The 17,386-nt window shown below is 34.7% G+C and overlaps 2 protein-coding genes and 1 long non-coding RNA gene across 8 annotated transcripts in view; 2 read left to right on the forward strand and 1 right to left on the reverse strand.

The window, feature by feature from the left end:
• The window catches only part of Epp (Ecdysteroid phosphate phosphatase), a 30,565-nt gene extending 19,332 nt beyond the window's left edge, over nt 1-11,233 (reverse strand). For 2 of the 6 annotated variants that reach the window (XM_073960561.1, XM_073960557.1), the window contains exons 1-3: nt 11,094-11,233; nt 10,554-10,794; nt 10,214-10,486 (exon numbers count right to left, since the gene is read on the reverse strand). Coding sequence is in view for 4 of the 6 variants with exons in the window: in XM_073960557.1 (XP_073816658.1) it covers nt 10,214-10,259 (46 nt within the window). In the remaining 2 variants the exon portion in view is untranslated. Of the gene's footprint in view, nt 1-393; nt 7,434-9,823; nt 9,926-10,213; nt 10,487-10,553; nt 10,795-11,093 lie in introns of those variants that run through there. The other 4 variants (XM_073960560.1, XM_073960555.1, XM_073960556.1 and 1 more) reach the window with 4 other exon arrangements.
• LOC141389269 (uncharacterized) lies at nt 11,159-13,789 on the forward strand. The gene is made up of 3 exons (XR_012409013.1): nt 11,159-11,266; nt 12,266-12,720; nt 12,793-13,789. It is a non-coding gene; the product is annotated as an uncharacterized lncRNA (long non-coding RNA).
• Nucleotides 13,790-14,674: 885 nt separating this feature from the next.
• On the forward strand, nt 14,675-16,790 carry LOC141389270 (alpha-2-macroglobulin receptor-associated protein). Its single transcript, XM_073960566.1, has 4 exons — nt 14,675-15,074; nt 15,138-15,567; nt 16,024-16,385; nt 16,449-16,790. The coding sequence occupies exons 1-4, from the start codon at nt 14,859-14,861 to the stop codon at nt 16,575-16,577; spliced, it is 1,137 nt and encodes a 378-aa protein (XP_073816667.1). The 5' UTR covers nt 14,675-14,858; the 3' UTR covers nt 16,578-16,790.
• The last annotated feature ends 596 nt before the right edge of the window (nt 16,791-17,386 follow it).

A 17,386-nucleotide genomic window follows, 5' to 3' on the forward strand; every position in this document is an offset into this window, starting at 1 on the left:
ACCATAACATCTCATGCGACCAATCGTACAGGTGTAAAACACGACAAACTCTGTTGCAAAAACAGTTGCAACTTTTGGTACTTTTTGAGTAGAGTTGGATTTTTTTGCACAAATACCGAATACAACACTGTATTTTTGGTGGATTTGTACCGGATTTAAAATAAACCCAGCCGTGAGAGGATTTAATTTTTGTATGGCAAATCTGGTCAGATTTGACCAGATTAAGCCATGGTAGAACAAATACAAGGTAAAGTTAATACTACAACAAATACAACTCAAACAACAACCACAAAGGAATTTGTTTTTGTTTGTAACGTTACTGCCAGTTGTATTTGTAAACAAAACAAGGAAATGTCTATAAATTATTGGAATTTAAAAAACTAATAATTTTTCATATTTGGTTGAATATTTTGGAAAACATTAATGAAAATTCGTTACATTTTCAATTTTTATGTTTCCACATCATTCCACTAAATGCATAAATTCTCGCAGAAAGTAGAATTCTTGCAGAAAAGTTTGGGGTCGCTGGAAATTCATAGAAAAAGGAGAAGCTGTTTCAATGTTTTGTTTTAGAAAACGAAGAAGCACATGTTTATTAGGGCTTTATTTTTTTAAAATTTAACAAAATACCTCACATATTAACAAACGTTGTATCGCCTCTACAAGCGGGGATTTACTGCGCGGCTTATCGTTCGAACTTGGAGGAGGTTACATATCATTGATATGAAGAAGGCATTCTGGGAAATGTTTTTTTTTCGAATGATATATTTTTTTTCTCAAAAAATATGTGTTCCTAATGTACATCGAAATAGAAATAAATGTATAAAATGTCATATGAAATTTGACACTAACGTTACAACCCAGTTCAGTCAGCTGTGTATTGCTGCTACCTTTTCTTATTCTACCATGAGATTAAGCAATAAATCCTCATGAAGTGGGTTAACCCGGCAAAAAGCTGTAGTGTAACCGTGCTATAACAGTTGAAATCCAATCGATTTCGTAAATGTAAACGTACTATTAGCCTATAGGCAGAGGGTTAAAACAGAAGTTTAGTACATGGTTGTTGTAAACATGAAACATGTTGTTTGTGTCATGGTTTGGTAGTAATTTGGAAGAATTTGTTTTCAAATCGTCTCACAAACGAAAATGGACATTTTCGAACAAACGAATACAAATCTATTTTAAATAGTTACAAGTAAAAACCAGAGTTTCAAAGTCACGGTATTCTTGCCCAGCAAAAATTCGGATCCATTAGTCATTACGTAACCCATTACAAAGTAATGTAAACAAGCTTCTTTTCCCATTACAAGTAATCTAAAAAGTAATGGGATACTTCTTAAAAAATTACAAGGCAAACCTACTTACTTTGCTCCTCACTAAGTAATGAGGACGATGGAGAGTGTGTCCGCCTATAAATCCTAGGTTTGTGTGTTCAACGCTCACTGTCGCACATGGAGCGAAATAAAATAAAGTAAAATAAAAGTAAGAAGTGTGATGAAATTAAAAAAAAAAATCTCTACATTAACTGTTCTAAAAACAGAATTTTTTTCAACTTACTTTTCAACTTCTAGTGGCCACAGAATAACTAGTTATTCTAGTGGTCATAAAATAACTACAAACTGAGTGCGACATGCCCTTGTAAAAATAATGGGGAAGAAAGGGGGTTTGCGAGTAGTTACGGCTGCCAAAAATCCCTTACAAAACCCATGATTTTGGGAGGACTTTTTTGCTGGGTGGTTCGACTCCGACTCTAGACCAGTTTTGGACGACTCCGAGAGTAATTTCCTATACCACTAAATGAATAAAATGTTCACAAATTTTAACTTTTTCCTATACTTGGGACTATATAGGCTAATCTGTTGGTTTTTCCTAACATATTCTTTAGAAAGGGCATTCGTTCGAATATAATGTATAGTTTTGTGGGCTTATCAAGAAAAACAATGATTAGTCCTGCATCGATCGATTGTGTGAAAACAAGTAAAAAAGTATCAGTCGACTTTGCAGACAGAAATACACCCTCAGCCTGTGTGAATTGGTCCAAAACATTATCGAAGACGGACGGACATGGTTAAATCGACTCAAATTGTTTGAAACGGATTTCGTCCAAACATACCCCATCCGTTACCCAACCGTTATTTCGATGAGACACATTTTTGGTAGTATCAATATTAGATTTTACCGAAATAATGGATAGATAGAAACAGTCAAATTTTCAATTTTGGCTTAAAAAACTGAAGTTGTTGGTCATAAACGAATCACCTAATAACTAAGATTTTATCTAATCTTAAAGCCTCATCAAAATATCATACAGGGATATGGGATTGTAAAAAATTCATAACACAATAACCATCCGAATTTCACACATAGTTAATAGCTAATAAGAAATGTACCGATATATCTACGATACGAGGAGGAACATTTCTGTAGATTTTTTTCATGTAGTTAATCTGATCTTGTGTTACTTTTTCAATTCAAGAACAAAAAGAAGCTAGAAGGACAAAATATTCTATAAAAGATTGCTTATTCTATTTAACTGAAAACATGTTATCTCAAAATGATGAAACAATATCGCCAAACAAATATATCAAAAAATCATAACGCCATACTCAGAAACTTCAACTATGGAATCCTTTGAGAATCGTAATATACTCAATAGGGACTTTTATTCCCAAAGGGAATTTAACATCTTCAGACGTTGACTTCCATTTTGCGTCACAGTGTAATATGTGGGATTTCCCATAGAGGCCACAATGTCTTTTATAGGAGTCCAACAGGTATTTAATAGTAGAAGTCATCCTTGACGCTGACAAAAGACAATAGCTTCGTTCCAGAACTAAAAAGTTTTTACACATTTTGAACATTTTCCCCGAAATGCGTTCCCTTACACCAAAAAAGTTGCAAAATGTTCACTTCTCTTTGAACAAAAATGGCGCTGAATGGCTCTCTCTTTAGAAACATTTTACACGACAAATTTGAGAGAGCAAAAATGTGCAATATGTTTGCCGGCTCCCGATTTGGCTGACACGCCGACTTTGACATTTGTTCCAGTTTTTTGAAGTTTCTGCCATTTTTCCGTTCCCGTACATTTTGGAAAAATGTGTGCGTTGAACTCATTTTTGACGGTTCTCTCTTCTGCACATTTTAGCATTAAAAAAGTACTGGAACGGAGCTAATATGAGAAGGTCAGTAGGTCTTCTGGGAGAAGACTTTGTTGGTGTAATAGCGGAATTAAATAAGAAAAGTACACGAGAAATAAAATGAAATTGATCTTTATTCAAAGACTTCAAGTTAAGGAGTGAAATGTAATAAAGTAGAAAACTCATATGAGAGTTATAAAAAGACAATAGTGTTTGGATTGAACGAAACTTAAGCAATTGGGGTTGCCAGATTCTTACATACCCTCCTGCAATCCAAATACTATTTTACAATAAGATAATTCAGAAAATCTCAAAAAGCATGTTACAAAATTTGTTATGTTTTACTTTAGATAAACATTTTGTGAACAAATCAGCAACATTTTCTTCAGAAGCCACATATTGGATTGTTATTTCTTTGTTGTCGAACTTCTCTCTTATATAGTGGTAGCGAATGTCAATATGTTTACTTCTCTTATGTGCTACCGGATTTTGCACCAGAAATTGAGCGCTTTGGTTGTCACAATTCAAAACAGTTGCTACTCTAACATATTCTTCCAGACCAATTTCTCTTAGCAAACTCCGTTGGTAAACAATCTCTTTCGTTCCTTGACACATGGCTACATACTCTGCTTCCATCGAACTTAATGAAACAAAGCTTTGATTCTGTGACTCCCACGCTACTGGCCCTCCAGACATAAAAATTACAAATCCGGAATAGGACTTTCTGTCACTAACATCTGAGCCCCAGTCGGCATCTGTGTATAAAACTAAACCATTATTATTTTTATCGTATGTCAACGTACCTTTTGGTTTCCCCTTGAGGTATCTAAGTACATGCTTCGCTGCTATGAAATGCTCTTTCTCAGGGTGACTATTAAATTGAGCCAACTTGGACACAATATGGGTTATATCAGGGCGAGAATACACTGACAGGTAATTCAGTGCACCAATTAATGATTGATATTTGTTAACATCATATCCGCAACAATTCTCTTTTGAACATTTTTCCAGAACCATGCCATTCATACTGGGTGTACTTGTCGGTTTGCATTCGGTCATCTGCCATTTCTCCAATAATTCGTTGACATATTTCTCTTGGTGAATACTAATCTTGCCACGAAGACCATCTCTTTCGATTTGAATTCCCAAATAATACTTGGCTGGCCCTCTGTCCACAGCATCAACATATTTGTTTAGCTCACGTACCACACCTTTCATGATTTCCTCAGATGAACAGCACAGCAGAAGGTCATCTACGTACACAGCCACTAGAACTAAATCTTGGTCTTTATTTTTCACGTACAAACAGTTGTCAGATTTACATCTCTCGAACCCAATGTTTACCAAAACATCATTCAACTTTTTGTTCCAGTCCCTGCCGGCCTGTTTCAATCCATACAGAGATTTGTTCAACTTGCAAACACGATCCGGATAATTCGTGTCGACGAACATTTGTGGTTGTCTCATAAAGACTTCTTCCTCTAACTCACCATTCAAATAGGCAGACACGATATCAATGTGGTTCAGCAAATAACCCTTCTGAGCAGCCACTGCAAACAACATACGCACGGCAGACATTCGTATAACTGGGGAGTAAGTTTCTGTATAATCTATTTGGGGTTTCTGCGAAAAACCTTGTGCAACTAATCTGGCCTTATATTTTTCCACTTCGCCATTCTGATTTCTTTTGGTCACAAAAACCCACTTACATCCCACAATGTTCCTGTTTGTTGGTTTTTCTACCAGTTTCCATGTCTTTTTCTTTTGTAAACAATCATATTCTGCATGCATTGCCTCTTTCCACCTTTCCGCATTTTTACTCTGCATTGCCTCTGCTATTGATTTTGGATCTTCTTCATCGAAATATGCATAATTTAATAAAGCATTAGAAGCTGCTTCCACCACACGTAATTTTCTTGGTCGACCTCTTCTTCCAGTTCTATTCACCTTTGGTCTTCCTCTCTTTCGTTTTTGACCAGACTCACCGTCGTCACTTTCATCAACTGATGTTTCCATATCATCTTCTATTACTGGATCAGCTGTATTTACGTTTTTGTTTTGTTCCTTGTCCGCACCAATATCTACTACAAACCAGTCATCATTACTCTCGCTCTCTCCATCATCACCAATTCCAAAATTTGAAAAACTGTTCTCAAAAAATTTGACGTCACGGGCAATTGTTATTGTTTTCAAATTTCTATTATACAAACGGTAGCCCTTTGTTTGATGTGCGTAACCAACGAATGTTAGTTGCTCTCCTTTGGGTAGTAATTTTGATTTCCCCTTTCTCTTGTTCAATGCCACTACGTCACAACCAAAAGTACGTAGGTGGGCAACCGAAGGTTTACGCCCATACCAGCATTCATATGGAGTCTTGTTCTGCAACACTTTCGTAGGGCAACGATTCCTAATGTATACCGATGTATTCAATGCTTCAGACCATATTGATTGTGGTAATCCGGAGTCCAACAACAAACACCTAGCCATCTCCATAAGAGTTCTATTTGCCCTTTCGGCTATTCCGTTTTGTTGCGGAGTATACACAACTGTTGTCTGATGGTTTATACCTTCGGATTTTAAAAACATTTGAAAATCATTATTAAGGTACTCCGTACCATTATCACTCCGTAAGGTCTTCAGAACATATCCAGTCTGTTTTTCAACATTCGATTTGTACCGTTTAAAAACTTGAAGGGCATCACTTTTTCTCTTCAGAAAATACACTGTTATGAATCTTGAGAAATCATCTATGAACGATATAAAATATCGTGATCCGCCTTCACTTCTTACCCGCATCGGCCCACAAATATCGGTATGCACCAATTCCAATGGATGTTTCGAAAATGAATTGCCATAACTTGTGAATGGTTGGCTAGTAATTTTGCACATTGAACATGTCGTGCATGACAAATTTTCAATGTCTTTTGCCTCGAAAAACATACCTCGTACCAAACCTCCATTTAATAATTTCTGCATATCATTTGCGTTGAGATGTCCATACCGTTTGTGCCAGAGTACACTATCATCATTTTTCTTTGCCATCATCAACCGTTCCATTCTCACCAGTTCCACCAAAAACATACCAGCATTAGCCACAGCTTTAAACAGAATACCACCTAGTGTTGTTGTTGCTATTACCTTCTCTTTTGAAAAATTCACCTTGTTCCCATGCTCAATCATTTTATATACCGATATAAAATTTGCACTCAACTTTGGTACAAAGAGAACGTTAGTTAGTGTGATGTCGGTAAATTCCGATTTGACATGTACATCACCTATCCCCTCTGCATACATACAATCACCAGATGCGAGAGTAATTTTCTGTTTATGCTCTTTCAATGATGAGAACAATGTTTTATCTCCACTCATATGGGAACTCGCTCCACTATCCACGATCCACATATTTTCTGCGGAACAAAAATTGAAATCTCCGGCACTCATCACTGCAGCGTTGTTGTTGTATTTTTTACATTGAGATCTTATGTGACCACGTTTACCGCATGCATAGCACTTGATATTATTTCTTCTGTTTTCGTCACTCTCTTTTGTGTTGTTGCCTTTTCTATTTTTGTGATATGCTTTATTCTTGTAGTTCGCTGCAAAAACATGTTCTTCATCCATGTGGGGTTTTTCTTCACGTCTGTGACTTTCTTCCAATATTTTGACCTTCAAAGTATCAATTGGTGGCAAAACGTCTCGGCTTTCCATTGCGATTCTGAAACTTTCATATTCCTCTGGTAGGCTGCATAACAAGACAATACTTACAAAGTCTTCAGGAATTTTTATATCGATTTCCCTTAGAGAATCCACCAGATTGCAAAATTCATTCAATTGTTGTGCAAAAGAAATTCCGTCCTGAATTCTAAATCTCACCAAGCGCTTAAATAATGTCACCTTGCGTGCTGGATTCTTTCCTACATAGATGTTACTTAAAGTATTCCAGGCATCTTTGGCAGATTTACATTTTTTGATGTGGATTAACTCCGATGGTTTAATACTGAGCGTAATTGTTGCTAACGCCTTCATGTCCAACGCCTTCCATGAAGCCTTCTCCTCGCTTGTACCTGCTACTGGACACATTTCTTCGACCACCGACCAATAGTCCATTGTAATCAAGAGGCTTTTCATATGGACGGCCCAACTAGAATAGTTGTCTCCATTTAATTTTTCTACTTGAAGCGACCCGGACATATTTACTCCGAAAATTAATGACTCTTTACTTTTATTTCAAATTTACAATTTCTCGACCGACTATTAATTATCTTATTTAACTGCTAGGCATCCTGGGCCCATAACCTTTGTTGGTGTAATAGCGGAATTAAATAAGAAAAGTACACGAGAAATAAAATGAAATTGATCTTTATTCAAAGACTTCAAGTTAAGGAGTGAAATGTAATAAAGTAGAAAACTCATATGAGAGTTATAAAAAGACAATAGTGTTTGGATTGAACGAAACTTAAGCAATTGGGGTTGCCAGATTCTTACAGACTTGAAGGATCAAATAATATCCTCGACATGCATTTTGTTTACTTATATTTGGTCTTTTAAAATAAGTAATGACTTTCAAAAAAAAAAAAAAAAAAAAATGTGTCCCGAATTTAATGTTATAGTACGTTTATATATTACCGGATTTAGCATACCCACTGGGTTTCAAATGTCAATTACTCTGCGTATACGCCAAATAAATCCTCATTAAGAAGGTTAACACTGCAAAAGCCTATAATATAAACATGGCCTAATATTTCTATGATGTAAAAAAATTGCCCGGAGTCGATTTTTTTTACTCGGACTCCGACTCCAGCAAAATTGCTCGACTCCGACTCGTATATTATACACCCAATGAAGACAAAATGCCAAATTTCAGATGTTTCGTTTGGATTCAAAATTAACAAAAATCGGTAGGTTATATAACGAAAACTGGAAATTCTCCCGTATTACACAATTTGTGTATTTATGGTATCACAAAAATCATGGGGCAAAGTCAATTCAGATGAATCTGATGATGATGATATTATGTATCCCTTTAAAATTTGGTGGATTACCTTAACAAATTTAATAAAAATTGCAGATTTTCATATTATTGTACAAATTAAGTCATTTTTACTTAAAAATATGTTCAAAAACTGTATAAAAGCATTGCCTCCATTATCCGGGAAAATCGATTATCCGTAATGCCTCCGGTCCCGACCATCACGGATAATCGAGGTCCGATTGTATTTAGGAATATTTATTTTATATGGAATTTTATCTATTTTTTTTTTCGATTTATTTTATCTATTTACACGAATTGAAGTGTCCAACGGCCCCCCTAAAAGAGCTCTCTTAGGTAGGAAATAAAGTAGCAATTATTGGCCTGAATTTTGGCATCATTGGGTTCCATTGATGAGTAAAGCTGGAAACACATCCGACGTTTGAGTAAAGTTTTGTGTAGAGCCTTGAGAAAAAAACAACAACAACAACCGGGCGACGCCGACACCAAAGTCCAGCGTTGATATGTTTGCCCTATATATATTTTAAATGAATTTGAATTTGCCGGCATCATGCCCAACAGTGTAAAAACGGCCAAAACGTCACAAAACTTTACCCAAACGTTGGATGTGTTTTCAGCTTAAGGGTAATCTGAACTAATTAAAGACTCCTTAATAAAAAGCAACCTTTTGGCGTTAGTGTTCAAAGAATTCAACATTTTCTTTTTCTGTATCTGTTAGATTTAAGGCCAATCATGATAAGTTTAATAAATTGTATTCCTGTTTGAATGTAATGAAGTGACATGATGTTCTGAGTTCTATCTGTGGAAGAGGAGAGGTGAGTGTAACCTGATGTGAGGGGTTGTGGGACGTGGGGCCCTTATAATATTAATGTTTTTTTGGAGTTAAGGGTGAATGATGGGAGGGTGGAGTGCAAGGACACTGTCATCATGCTATTTTGTTTCCCGGTGTATTCGTGCTTGTGATCGTTTCATTTTTTGTGTATTCTTCCTTCGTTCCCTAGGGCTACAGGTGTATAGGTTCAGGAATCACGAAAAATTTTAGCCATCGTAAAATTTTGATTTTACTTGGCGGGTGTGCATACCATTGCAGTACGTAGTAAGTAAGGACTATAAATAACACTATAGTTCTTCTTTTTCGAAAATAAATGTAAGTTTATCAGCTATTTTACAAATGCAATGTAACAGCACAAATCTTTAAAAGTAAATTGTTGGTTTTAAGTATTTTGTCCGAATTGTAGGATACTACAATAAGTTTTCAACATATTTTAAACTACTCAGATTATGAAACAGTACACAAAGTTTCATTTCATCTAATTATATAAGCGATTCTTCATTGCAATCTTTTTTGAAATAAAATGACGAATATAAAATAAAATCTAAATTACTAAATACAAAAAAAAAAAAAAAAAAACAAACAAAGAAACTTCAATTTGGTATTTATGAAAGCTTTGGTTAGACTTAGAAAGATATAGTCGTGAATGAAAAGAGTTAGTTAATCAAGTATCTACATGTACTAAAATGAAATAATGTTATGTTATTACAAAAAAACCAAGCAAATTAAATTTGGTAGTTTCACGTTCTAAAAACAACCTTTAAAAAATGTATGTATATATATAATTATTTAAGCTTGAAATAGAATATTTAATATGTAGAATAATCGAAAGCCAAAAGGTATTAATAATTAGAATTAGCTTACAGCGACTGCTACGCGGAATACAACGATTTCCCGATGAAACCGCACCACACCAGGGAAAACAAGCAACTATTGCATCAAGTTGCTCATATGTATCGCTAATAACTACAAACGATCGGTGGTTTTATTGTTTAGATGCAATTCAAATGATTCATTTCGTTTTGGCATATTGTCGGCATTTAATCATGATGATGATTACATCGCAATGAAGCCAAAAAAAAATAGTATGGATTTGTTATAATCAACAACAAAATATAAATGTGGCAATAATAGAGTAGTCCATTTGTTTAGCATTATTATGAGAAATCAAAACATACATACAGAAACACGAAAATAGAGAAAAATGGGAAGAAGAAAAAACGACAAAAATAGATATACCATTTAATAACGCACCCTTTAGAAGTAGTAAAACCATCATCCCACAAAGTTTTAGCAACATATCAGGGGAAATGACAATGAAGGAAACATACTTGAATTGGAAACTTCCTTTACATATTGCAAAGCCAAACGTTTCAAGTAATTAGCATCATCTTCGGCCACAAAGAAGCCCATAAAGTTTTGACTCATATATAGTTCCAATTTAATTGGTCGGTCTAAAAGTGCTCCAGTCATGTCGACAACTTGTTTTAATGCTTTCGATAGTTGTAGTGAACATTCATCGGGAGCCTAAAAAACAAAGTCACATATGTATATAAGAAACATGTGAATTCCATTTGAGATAGTTTCGTTATACCTTAAAGAAAGAAACCAATGTTATGTGTGGTACATAGTTGTGGGCACCATTCCAACCGCATAATTGCCTGGATTTTGTCCAAAAATCTTCTAATTGTTGCAGAAAGGGACCAGTTGGACAAGCATAAAGAATATATTCTCGTGGCGTACATTCATCTAGTGTGGTATCATTAACATGGGCCAATAGCCAATCGGATGCTATTTGTACACCTCTATTTCCCGTGGAAGCTAAGGCCTTTTCTCTGTAAAAATAGTTTTGAAATTATTTATTGCAATACTGCTTTTGCCAAAACAATTGTATCATATATTTTTTATAATTTTAAAAATCAAATTAAAAAATAACGGTTTCCGCTATTATTGCGTTATCAATCAAAGGTGAATGACACTTATTACGAAGAAGAAGGCAACTAAAACACACCCGCCCCCACACACAAACTTACAAAAAAAATCAATAATAGAAAATAATCAAACATATTTTAAAGTAAACCAAAACCTTTCCCGTAGCAGAAGATTTTTATTTTATAATAGAACATAAACTTACGCCCTGTGTTTTTGGAAGCCCATTTGTAATAAAGTCTGGATTGGAGTTAGATGTTGTTTCGATATCCGTGTAGGAGTCGTTTTACGTGGTGGCAAGTTAGCCATATTTATTGGTATTATTTCGACACAAATACGTTGTTAAGCAAGCAATGCTGATTTCAACCTATAATTGAAGTAAGTTTTCACTATATTTTACGGAATTATTCGAAATTATTGTGCAGCACAACTAACAGTGAGAAAAATTTGTAAAAACAAACTACACATACAATACTAGGGATACACACGTCGACTATCGATTAATCAATTAGCGACTATTTGATTTGAAAAGTCTGAAAATCGAAGACGACTTTCATACTCACGACATGTTTTGAAATGAACCTTTTACACCATGTTTATATTATAGCTTTTTGCAGGGTTAACCTTCTTTATGAGGATTTATCTATATGTATAAAAGAGGAAAATGTTTGTACGTTTGTTTGTTTGTAAAAGAAAATATTGTTATCGTAGTAAAAATTTGTAGATTCTTGCAGGTCCTAGATCTGCCCATGGTATAAGTAAAGAGGTAGATCTAGTTGAAAACAAATTATAGAACCCTGGTTTTTCCTGAATTCCTAAAACTTCAAAATTACTAAACACAGAAGCAACAAGTGGGTTTGTTTACAATACTTTTTTTGAGCATTTTATGAAACACGCGAAAAATTAATGAAGTGTCAAGGTTTCTCCACCTAATCGAGTTGTGGATATCAATAAATGTCTATCCCAAAGCAAAACTGAAGAATTTCTTCGACACAAATGTTTTAAAAACAATTTTAATAATCATTGAATTCGATTGTTTTTAAAGTTGTTACACACACATACACAGATTGTGTGTATTGTTTCAAAATTTCACGAACACTCGAAAGAAAAAATTTAAATTGACAGAAAGCTTTAGCTAAGGCCATGTTTATATTACAGCCCTTCTTTATGAGGATTTATTTGGAATATAAACAATGAAATTTATATTTGAAACCCACTGGGTTTTTTTTAAATCCGGTTGTATATAAACCTTTCTAATTAAACCATGAAGGGAAAACTTTGCGGGTAAAAAGTAGTAAAAACTGCTAAGTTGTTGCGTGTAAATTTTCATTTCTTTAAAGAAACGAAATGCAGCAAAATTGTATGTCCCGATTTCAGCTACAAACACGATTAAGAAGGAAAGCGGAAATGATGAGTGGCCGGTTGGCATGCTAGATAGGGGCGTTGCCAAACCATATTTAATTCGAAAATACAACACTGGGGGCTTATAGGAATCTGTAGGTGCGACTCGATGGGACTTAAAGGGTTCTATAGAGGCGCTCAAAAAAGGAAAATGCGATAAATGTCGGGAAATTTGCTGAAAGGTTGGAAAAGAGGGAAAATTGGCTTTGGTTTTGGCCGTATAAAAGGCTTGAAGAGGAAAAATGGCTTCCTTATTTGTCGTCAAGGTGCAGGAAAAGCAGTAGTCTTTCCAACAACAGGTGTTAAAAAGAAAAAAATCTCCCAGAAAATTAAAATAGCAGTTTTTTTATTGTGTACCAAAATATTGGTGTTATTTTTATTGTGTTTGAGCAATGCCTGTTTAAATTAAGCTTTGATGCGAATAAATACAAGTAAGATACTATTTTGTTTGTTTGCCATTGCAAGGCCAATATTTGAATGTGTGTTATTTTGTCTTATTAAAGATATCGCCAACTTCAACGGCAGGGAAACGCAAAACTCTGGCCCCTCCAAGTACATGCCTGGAGGAGGTCAGCAATATTTTTATGTGGAGTTCTTTAAACATCCTTCAAAAAAGCGAGCGGTAATTTTTAAATGGAAACCCCATGACTGTTTAGTGCGAATATCTTGGGTTCTTGTTGCAAATTGGCAGAGTTTCCGTTAAAACCTCCATTTGGTGATGATTATCGATGAGAAAAGAAGAGTGCAATATTGCTTATTCCGCTGCCAGATTATGATGTGGCCTAAAATCCTGGTGATGTAAATGTGGCTGCTTATTTTTGAAACGGAACCAGCAACGCCTGCAAGAGAAGTAAAAAGTAAAATTAAGTACCAGAAAAAAACCAGGTAAAAGTCTGTTATAGTACATACCGAGTTTTGTGAAAAATTAAAATTTGATTTGCCAAGAGTCTGAGTGCCAAAATAATTATCCAGACAGTCCGCTGAAAAGAAGAAATAGATTAATGATTAATACTACTTTTAACAAAAAAGGAAAACTGAAACTTAATGACTAAAATATAACTAAAATACAATTAATTAAAAATTAATATAATGAATGTGAATGTCCGTAGTTGATAGTTTAGAATATAAGTACGTTAAAGAATTTTGTTAGGATTTTTAACGCCTGGGATAAATTTGTGAGTGTAGGGTTACCCCGAACTTACAATGGGATTAATGTAATTTTTTTTGTTTGATTTGGTTATGGACATATGGTAACGTCCATTTTTTCCACTAAGAGAGCTCTTTTAGGAAGGTTTTAGAGTAAAAGGTAGCCAGATTTGGCAAATGTAAAACTCCTGTTGTATAGGGTGATTGCCTGAATAATTGATTCACGAAGGGAAAAGGCCGTTAGAAATTCAAAAGTTTGACTTTTTTATTGTGTTTTCTTTTATGCTAATTGTTAGGTTTAAGCCAATAATAATGAATAAATGTTTTTATATTTGATTGTTTGTCATATAATATGAATTATTAAGTGTTCTTTTTGTGAGAGAGTGGATTAGGCTGTAGATAATAGCGAGGTAAGTGTGTGTGGAGTTTGGGGCCCTTTTAAATATGTATTTATTTCTTTTATTGGACCAAAGGGTCAAGGCAGGGCGGGCAATGTGTGGGAACAAAAGAACACCAAGTTCCCTTGCCATGGTTGTATGTAGTGTTGTGTCGTTTTATTTTGTTTTGTTTGTTTTCATGTCTCATTTTTCAATTGTTCGACCCCTAGGGCTGACGGTGGAAGGGTTGAGAACCCCCTGGAAGGGAAAGCCCCGACTGAGCGTAGTTGGAACCCCACCGTAGCGCCGCATTAGGCGGTACGCAACAAAGTCTGTGTTTATACAGGGAAAGTTGATGGGAAAGAAACTTGAGTTTATGGGAGAGGGAGTAGAGAGGAATAAGAGGGGGTACACACACCTCTGTACTGGCAAATTCCGTTTTGTTTCGTTTTTCTTCGTATACAACCTGAAGTTGGTTGCAGATTTGTTTTTGCATTTTCTTTCATTTTATTTTCTCTGTCAAGAAACAAACAACAGCGAAGACAATTGAAAAAAAAACTTTTGGAGGAAAAACTATTTTTTTAAGCAAAAACAAATCGAAATAAGTGGAAATATCAAAATTAAAATGCAATTCAAGGGTTCCTTTAATAATTAATTGTTTATCCCTCACGTCCATTTTTTACTTTTCATTGCAATTTTGCCTTGGCTTTGTTTTTGAACGGCGCAATGAGAAAATAAGTGTGAAGAAGAATAAGAAAATTTATAAAATTTACACAAACATGATTTCCGTGTCTAAACAACAAGGAAATTTTAAAAGAAATTGAGAAGAAAAATTTTCTTTCCAGTTTGAATGTCTAAACACGGTCTAACCTCAGCCACGTAAAGGAACACGACAATAATGTGCTAACGTATATATGGACTGAACTAGTTCATAAGCTCTTTTCAATGAATCGTTCAATTGAATTAACAACTCCATTCTTCTAAAGAATAGAAGATTAAAAGAATAGATTTGATAGATTTGCCTGCACCGGTTTTAAGTACCGAACATGTTGAAACACAGAATTTATTTGTTCTTAACAATAAGCATTTTATTGCTTTTCTGTTCTACGTCATTTGCCGACAAAAAAGCGAAGAAATATTCTCGTGAAGCAAATGAGCATTTTGAAAATGTGAAAGCTGAGACTTATGATCCGGACTTTAGGACATTGCAAAGACCTTTTCGCATGGCTAAGTTGAACTTAGTGTGGTCCAAAGCACAAAATGTGAGTTAAAGAAACATTCACATAAGTTTCCCTTTATAAACCTCTTATTTCCCTTTTTTGTAGAGGTTGACCGAACCCAAGTTGAAATCTCTTTATATGGAACTGAAAATTCAAGACAAAGAAGAAATTGCCTGGAAGCAATTAAATTCACAGCATAAAGATAAAGATGGTCTCAAAGCTGATGAATTGCGTCGTAAATTGATAGGCATTATGTCTTCTTATGATTTATTGGAACATTTCGATGAAACTGAAGATAAGGAAAAAACTAAGCCATATAGGAAATTCCATGACCCAGAAGAACGCCACATTAACAAATCTCTATTCAAAGATAAGAAATTGAATAAGCTTTGGGAAAAGGCTGAAGTTTCAGGTTTTACAGCCGAAGAGCTGAATTCATTGAAACAAGAATTTGAACATCATCAAGATAAAGTTGATGTCTACTATAGTCTATTGGAAAATTTGGGAAGTAATGTGGATGTGAATAAGCATGAAAGTAAGTAATGGATGTTAATTACATACATACATTCATAATTAAACATACGGGTAGATTGCAGAGATTATTAGTTGTGGGCGATTTCATTCATATAGCGATGCACTGCAGTAGTTGTTAATGGGAAAAATTACAAAGTAAACATAGAATTATTGAATGAGAAGAAGTGCTTTGCTAGCAAGATGAGGTTTATTCAAATATTAGCATCGTGGAATAGCAGTGTTTTAAGGCGTATGCTTTTGATTTGTTACGATGAACGATTTCTAAAACATATGTATGTCAGAAACATTTTTACAAAAGGTAAAGGTCCGTAGATAGCCCTTTCATAAAGGCCCGTATTTAGCCCTTTCAAAGCCGGCAATACCTGTATGGACTTAAACATCTTTCGATACTTATTTTGGTTTGCGATCTAAACAATAAAATGTGTATATAATTTATTTACAATTAATTCTTTTCTAGATGCCGTCAATGAAGATGAATTGGATATTTTCAATTCCATTTCAAATGATCCCAATGACAATGAAATACAAACACCTGAAATGATGCGCAGCAAATACGAAAGCAGTATTAATGAAGTAAGAGACCATCATCGTGGCATTAAAGATCATTATGAACGCTTAGAGCGTCTTGTATCGTCTGGTCCACACAGTCAAGATTTCATTGAACCCAAAGTACAAGGACTGTGGCGTATAGCACAAAGCAGCAATTTTACAGAAAAAGAATTAGCATCAATTAAAACGGAGTTACATCATTTTGAGTCACGACTTCTAAAGCTACGTCATCTACATGCTGAACATGCTTTACAAAAAGAGAAATATAAGGTGAGCAACGCAAAACTTTTTAGGTTTTCATTTTTTTAACTAATATAAACTTATTGATTGTAGAATGAAAAACACAAAGATAAATCAAATCGTTTTGAAGATATGGAAGAAACTCTGAAGAAGCAAACTCGCAAGGTTGAAAAGATTCAAGAAAATATTGAAAAAACCATATTCAGACATACTGAACTTTAACTCTTTCTCAAATAATATTAATAATGATAAGCAGCCGCAAATGTTCCAAACGTAAGCCAAATTGAAACAAATTTAGATTTGAATACTAGTTTATAAGATAACGTTATCAATGTGTGAATTTATAGTTTTTCATAAAGCTGTCTATTTTTGTATATAAGATGTGTCATAAAATAAAAAAAGTGAATTGTAATCTCATTGTGATTTCAACACAAATTACACAATGCGTTTCATTTTTGTTTCTTTTTCAAAACGAACATTCGGGTTTTAAAATATGGGATTATTATCAAAATGTATTAAGGCATATGTTTCTATTAGGACGAAAGAGTCAAGGTAGGGTGGGCAAGTGTGGGAACGAAGACAGCAAGTTCCCTGGTCATGGTAGTATGTTGTGTTTGTGTCGTTTTATTTTGTTTGTGTATTTTTCCCCCTTTTCATTATTGTTCGACCCCAGGGTTGAGAACGCCCTGAATGTGTCCCCACCACAGCGCCGCAATAGGCGGTACATAACAATATGGCCAAGTACTACCTAATTCAAATGAATTAGGTAGTACTTGGCCTTTAATCTTTTACATGAAACTGAGCGTCGTATTTCATTCTGTTCACACCTTAAAGCGCTCGGCATACGGTGCGTTGAGCGTCGCGCTACAACAACCACATGAAAAATGTGTAAGTGATGCCAAGTTTTTTGAAAAACAACAACATGTGGCCTGTTCCCGTACTTTACAAAGTGGTAAAAGTCGTAAACGATTTTCATATAAATTTTGTGTACGGGAACGCAAAATGTGTAAAAGTGGTAAAAATTGTAAAAA

This window comes from Musca autumnalis, unplaced genomic scaffold (genome assembly GCF_047663935.1).
Source record: "Musca autumnalis isolate F117 unplaced genomic scaffold, ASM4766393v1 scaffold_1, whole genome shotgun sequence".
In the NCBI taxonomy this organism is placed as follows: Eukaryota; Metazoa; Arthropoda; class Insecta; order Diptera; family Muscidae; genus Musca; species Musca autumnalis.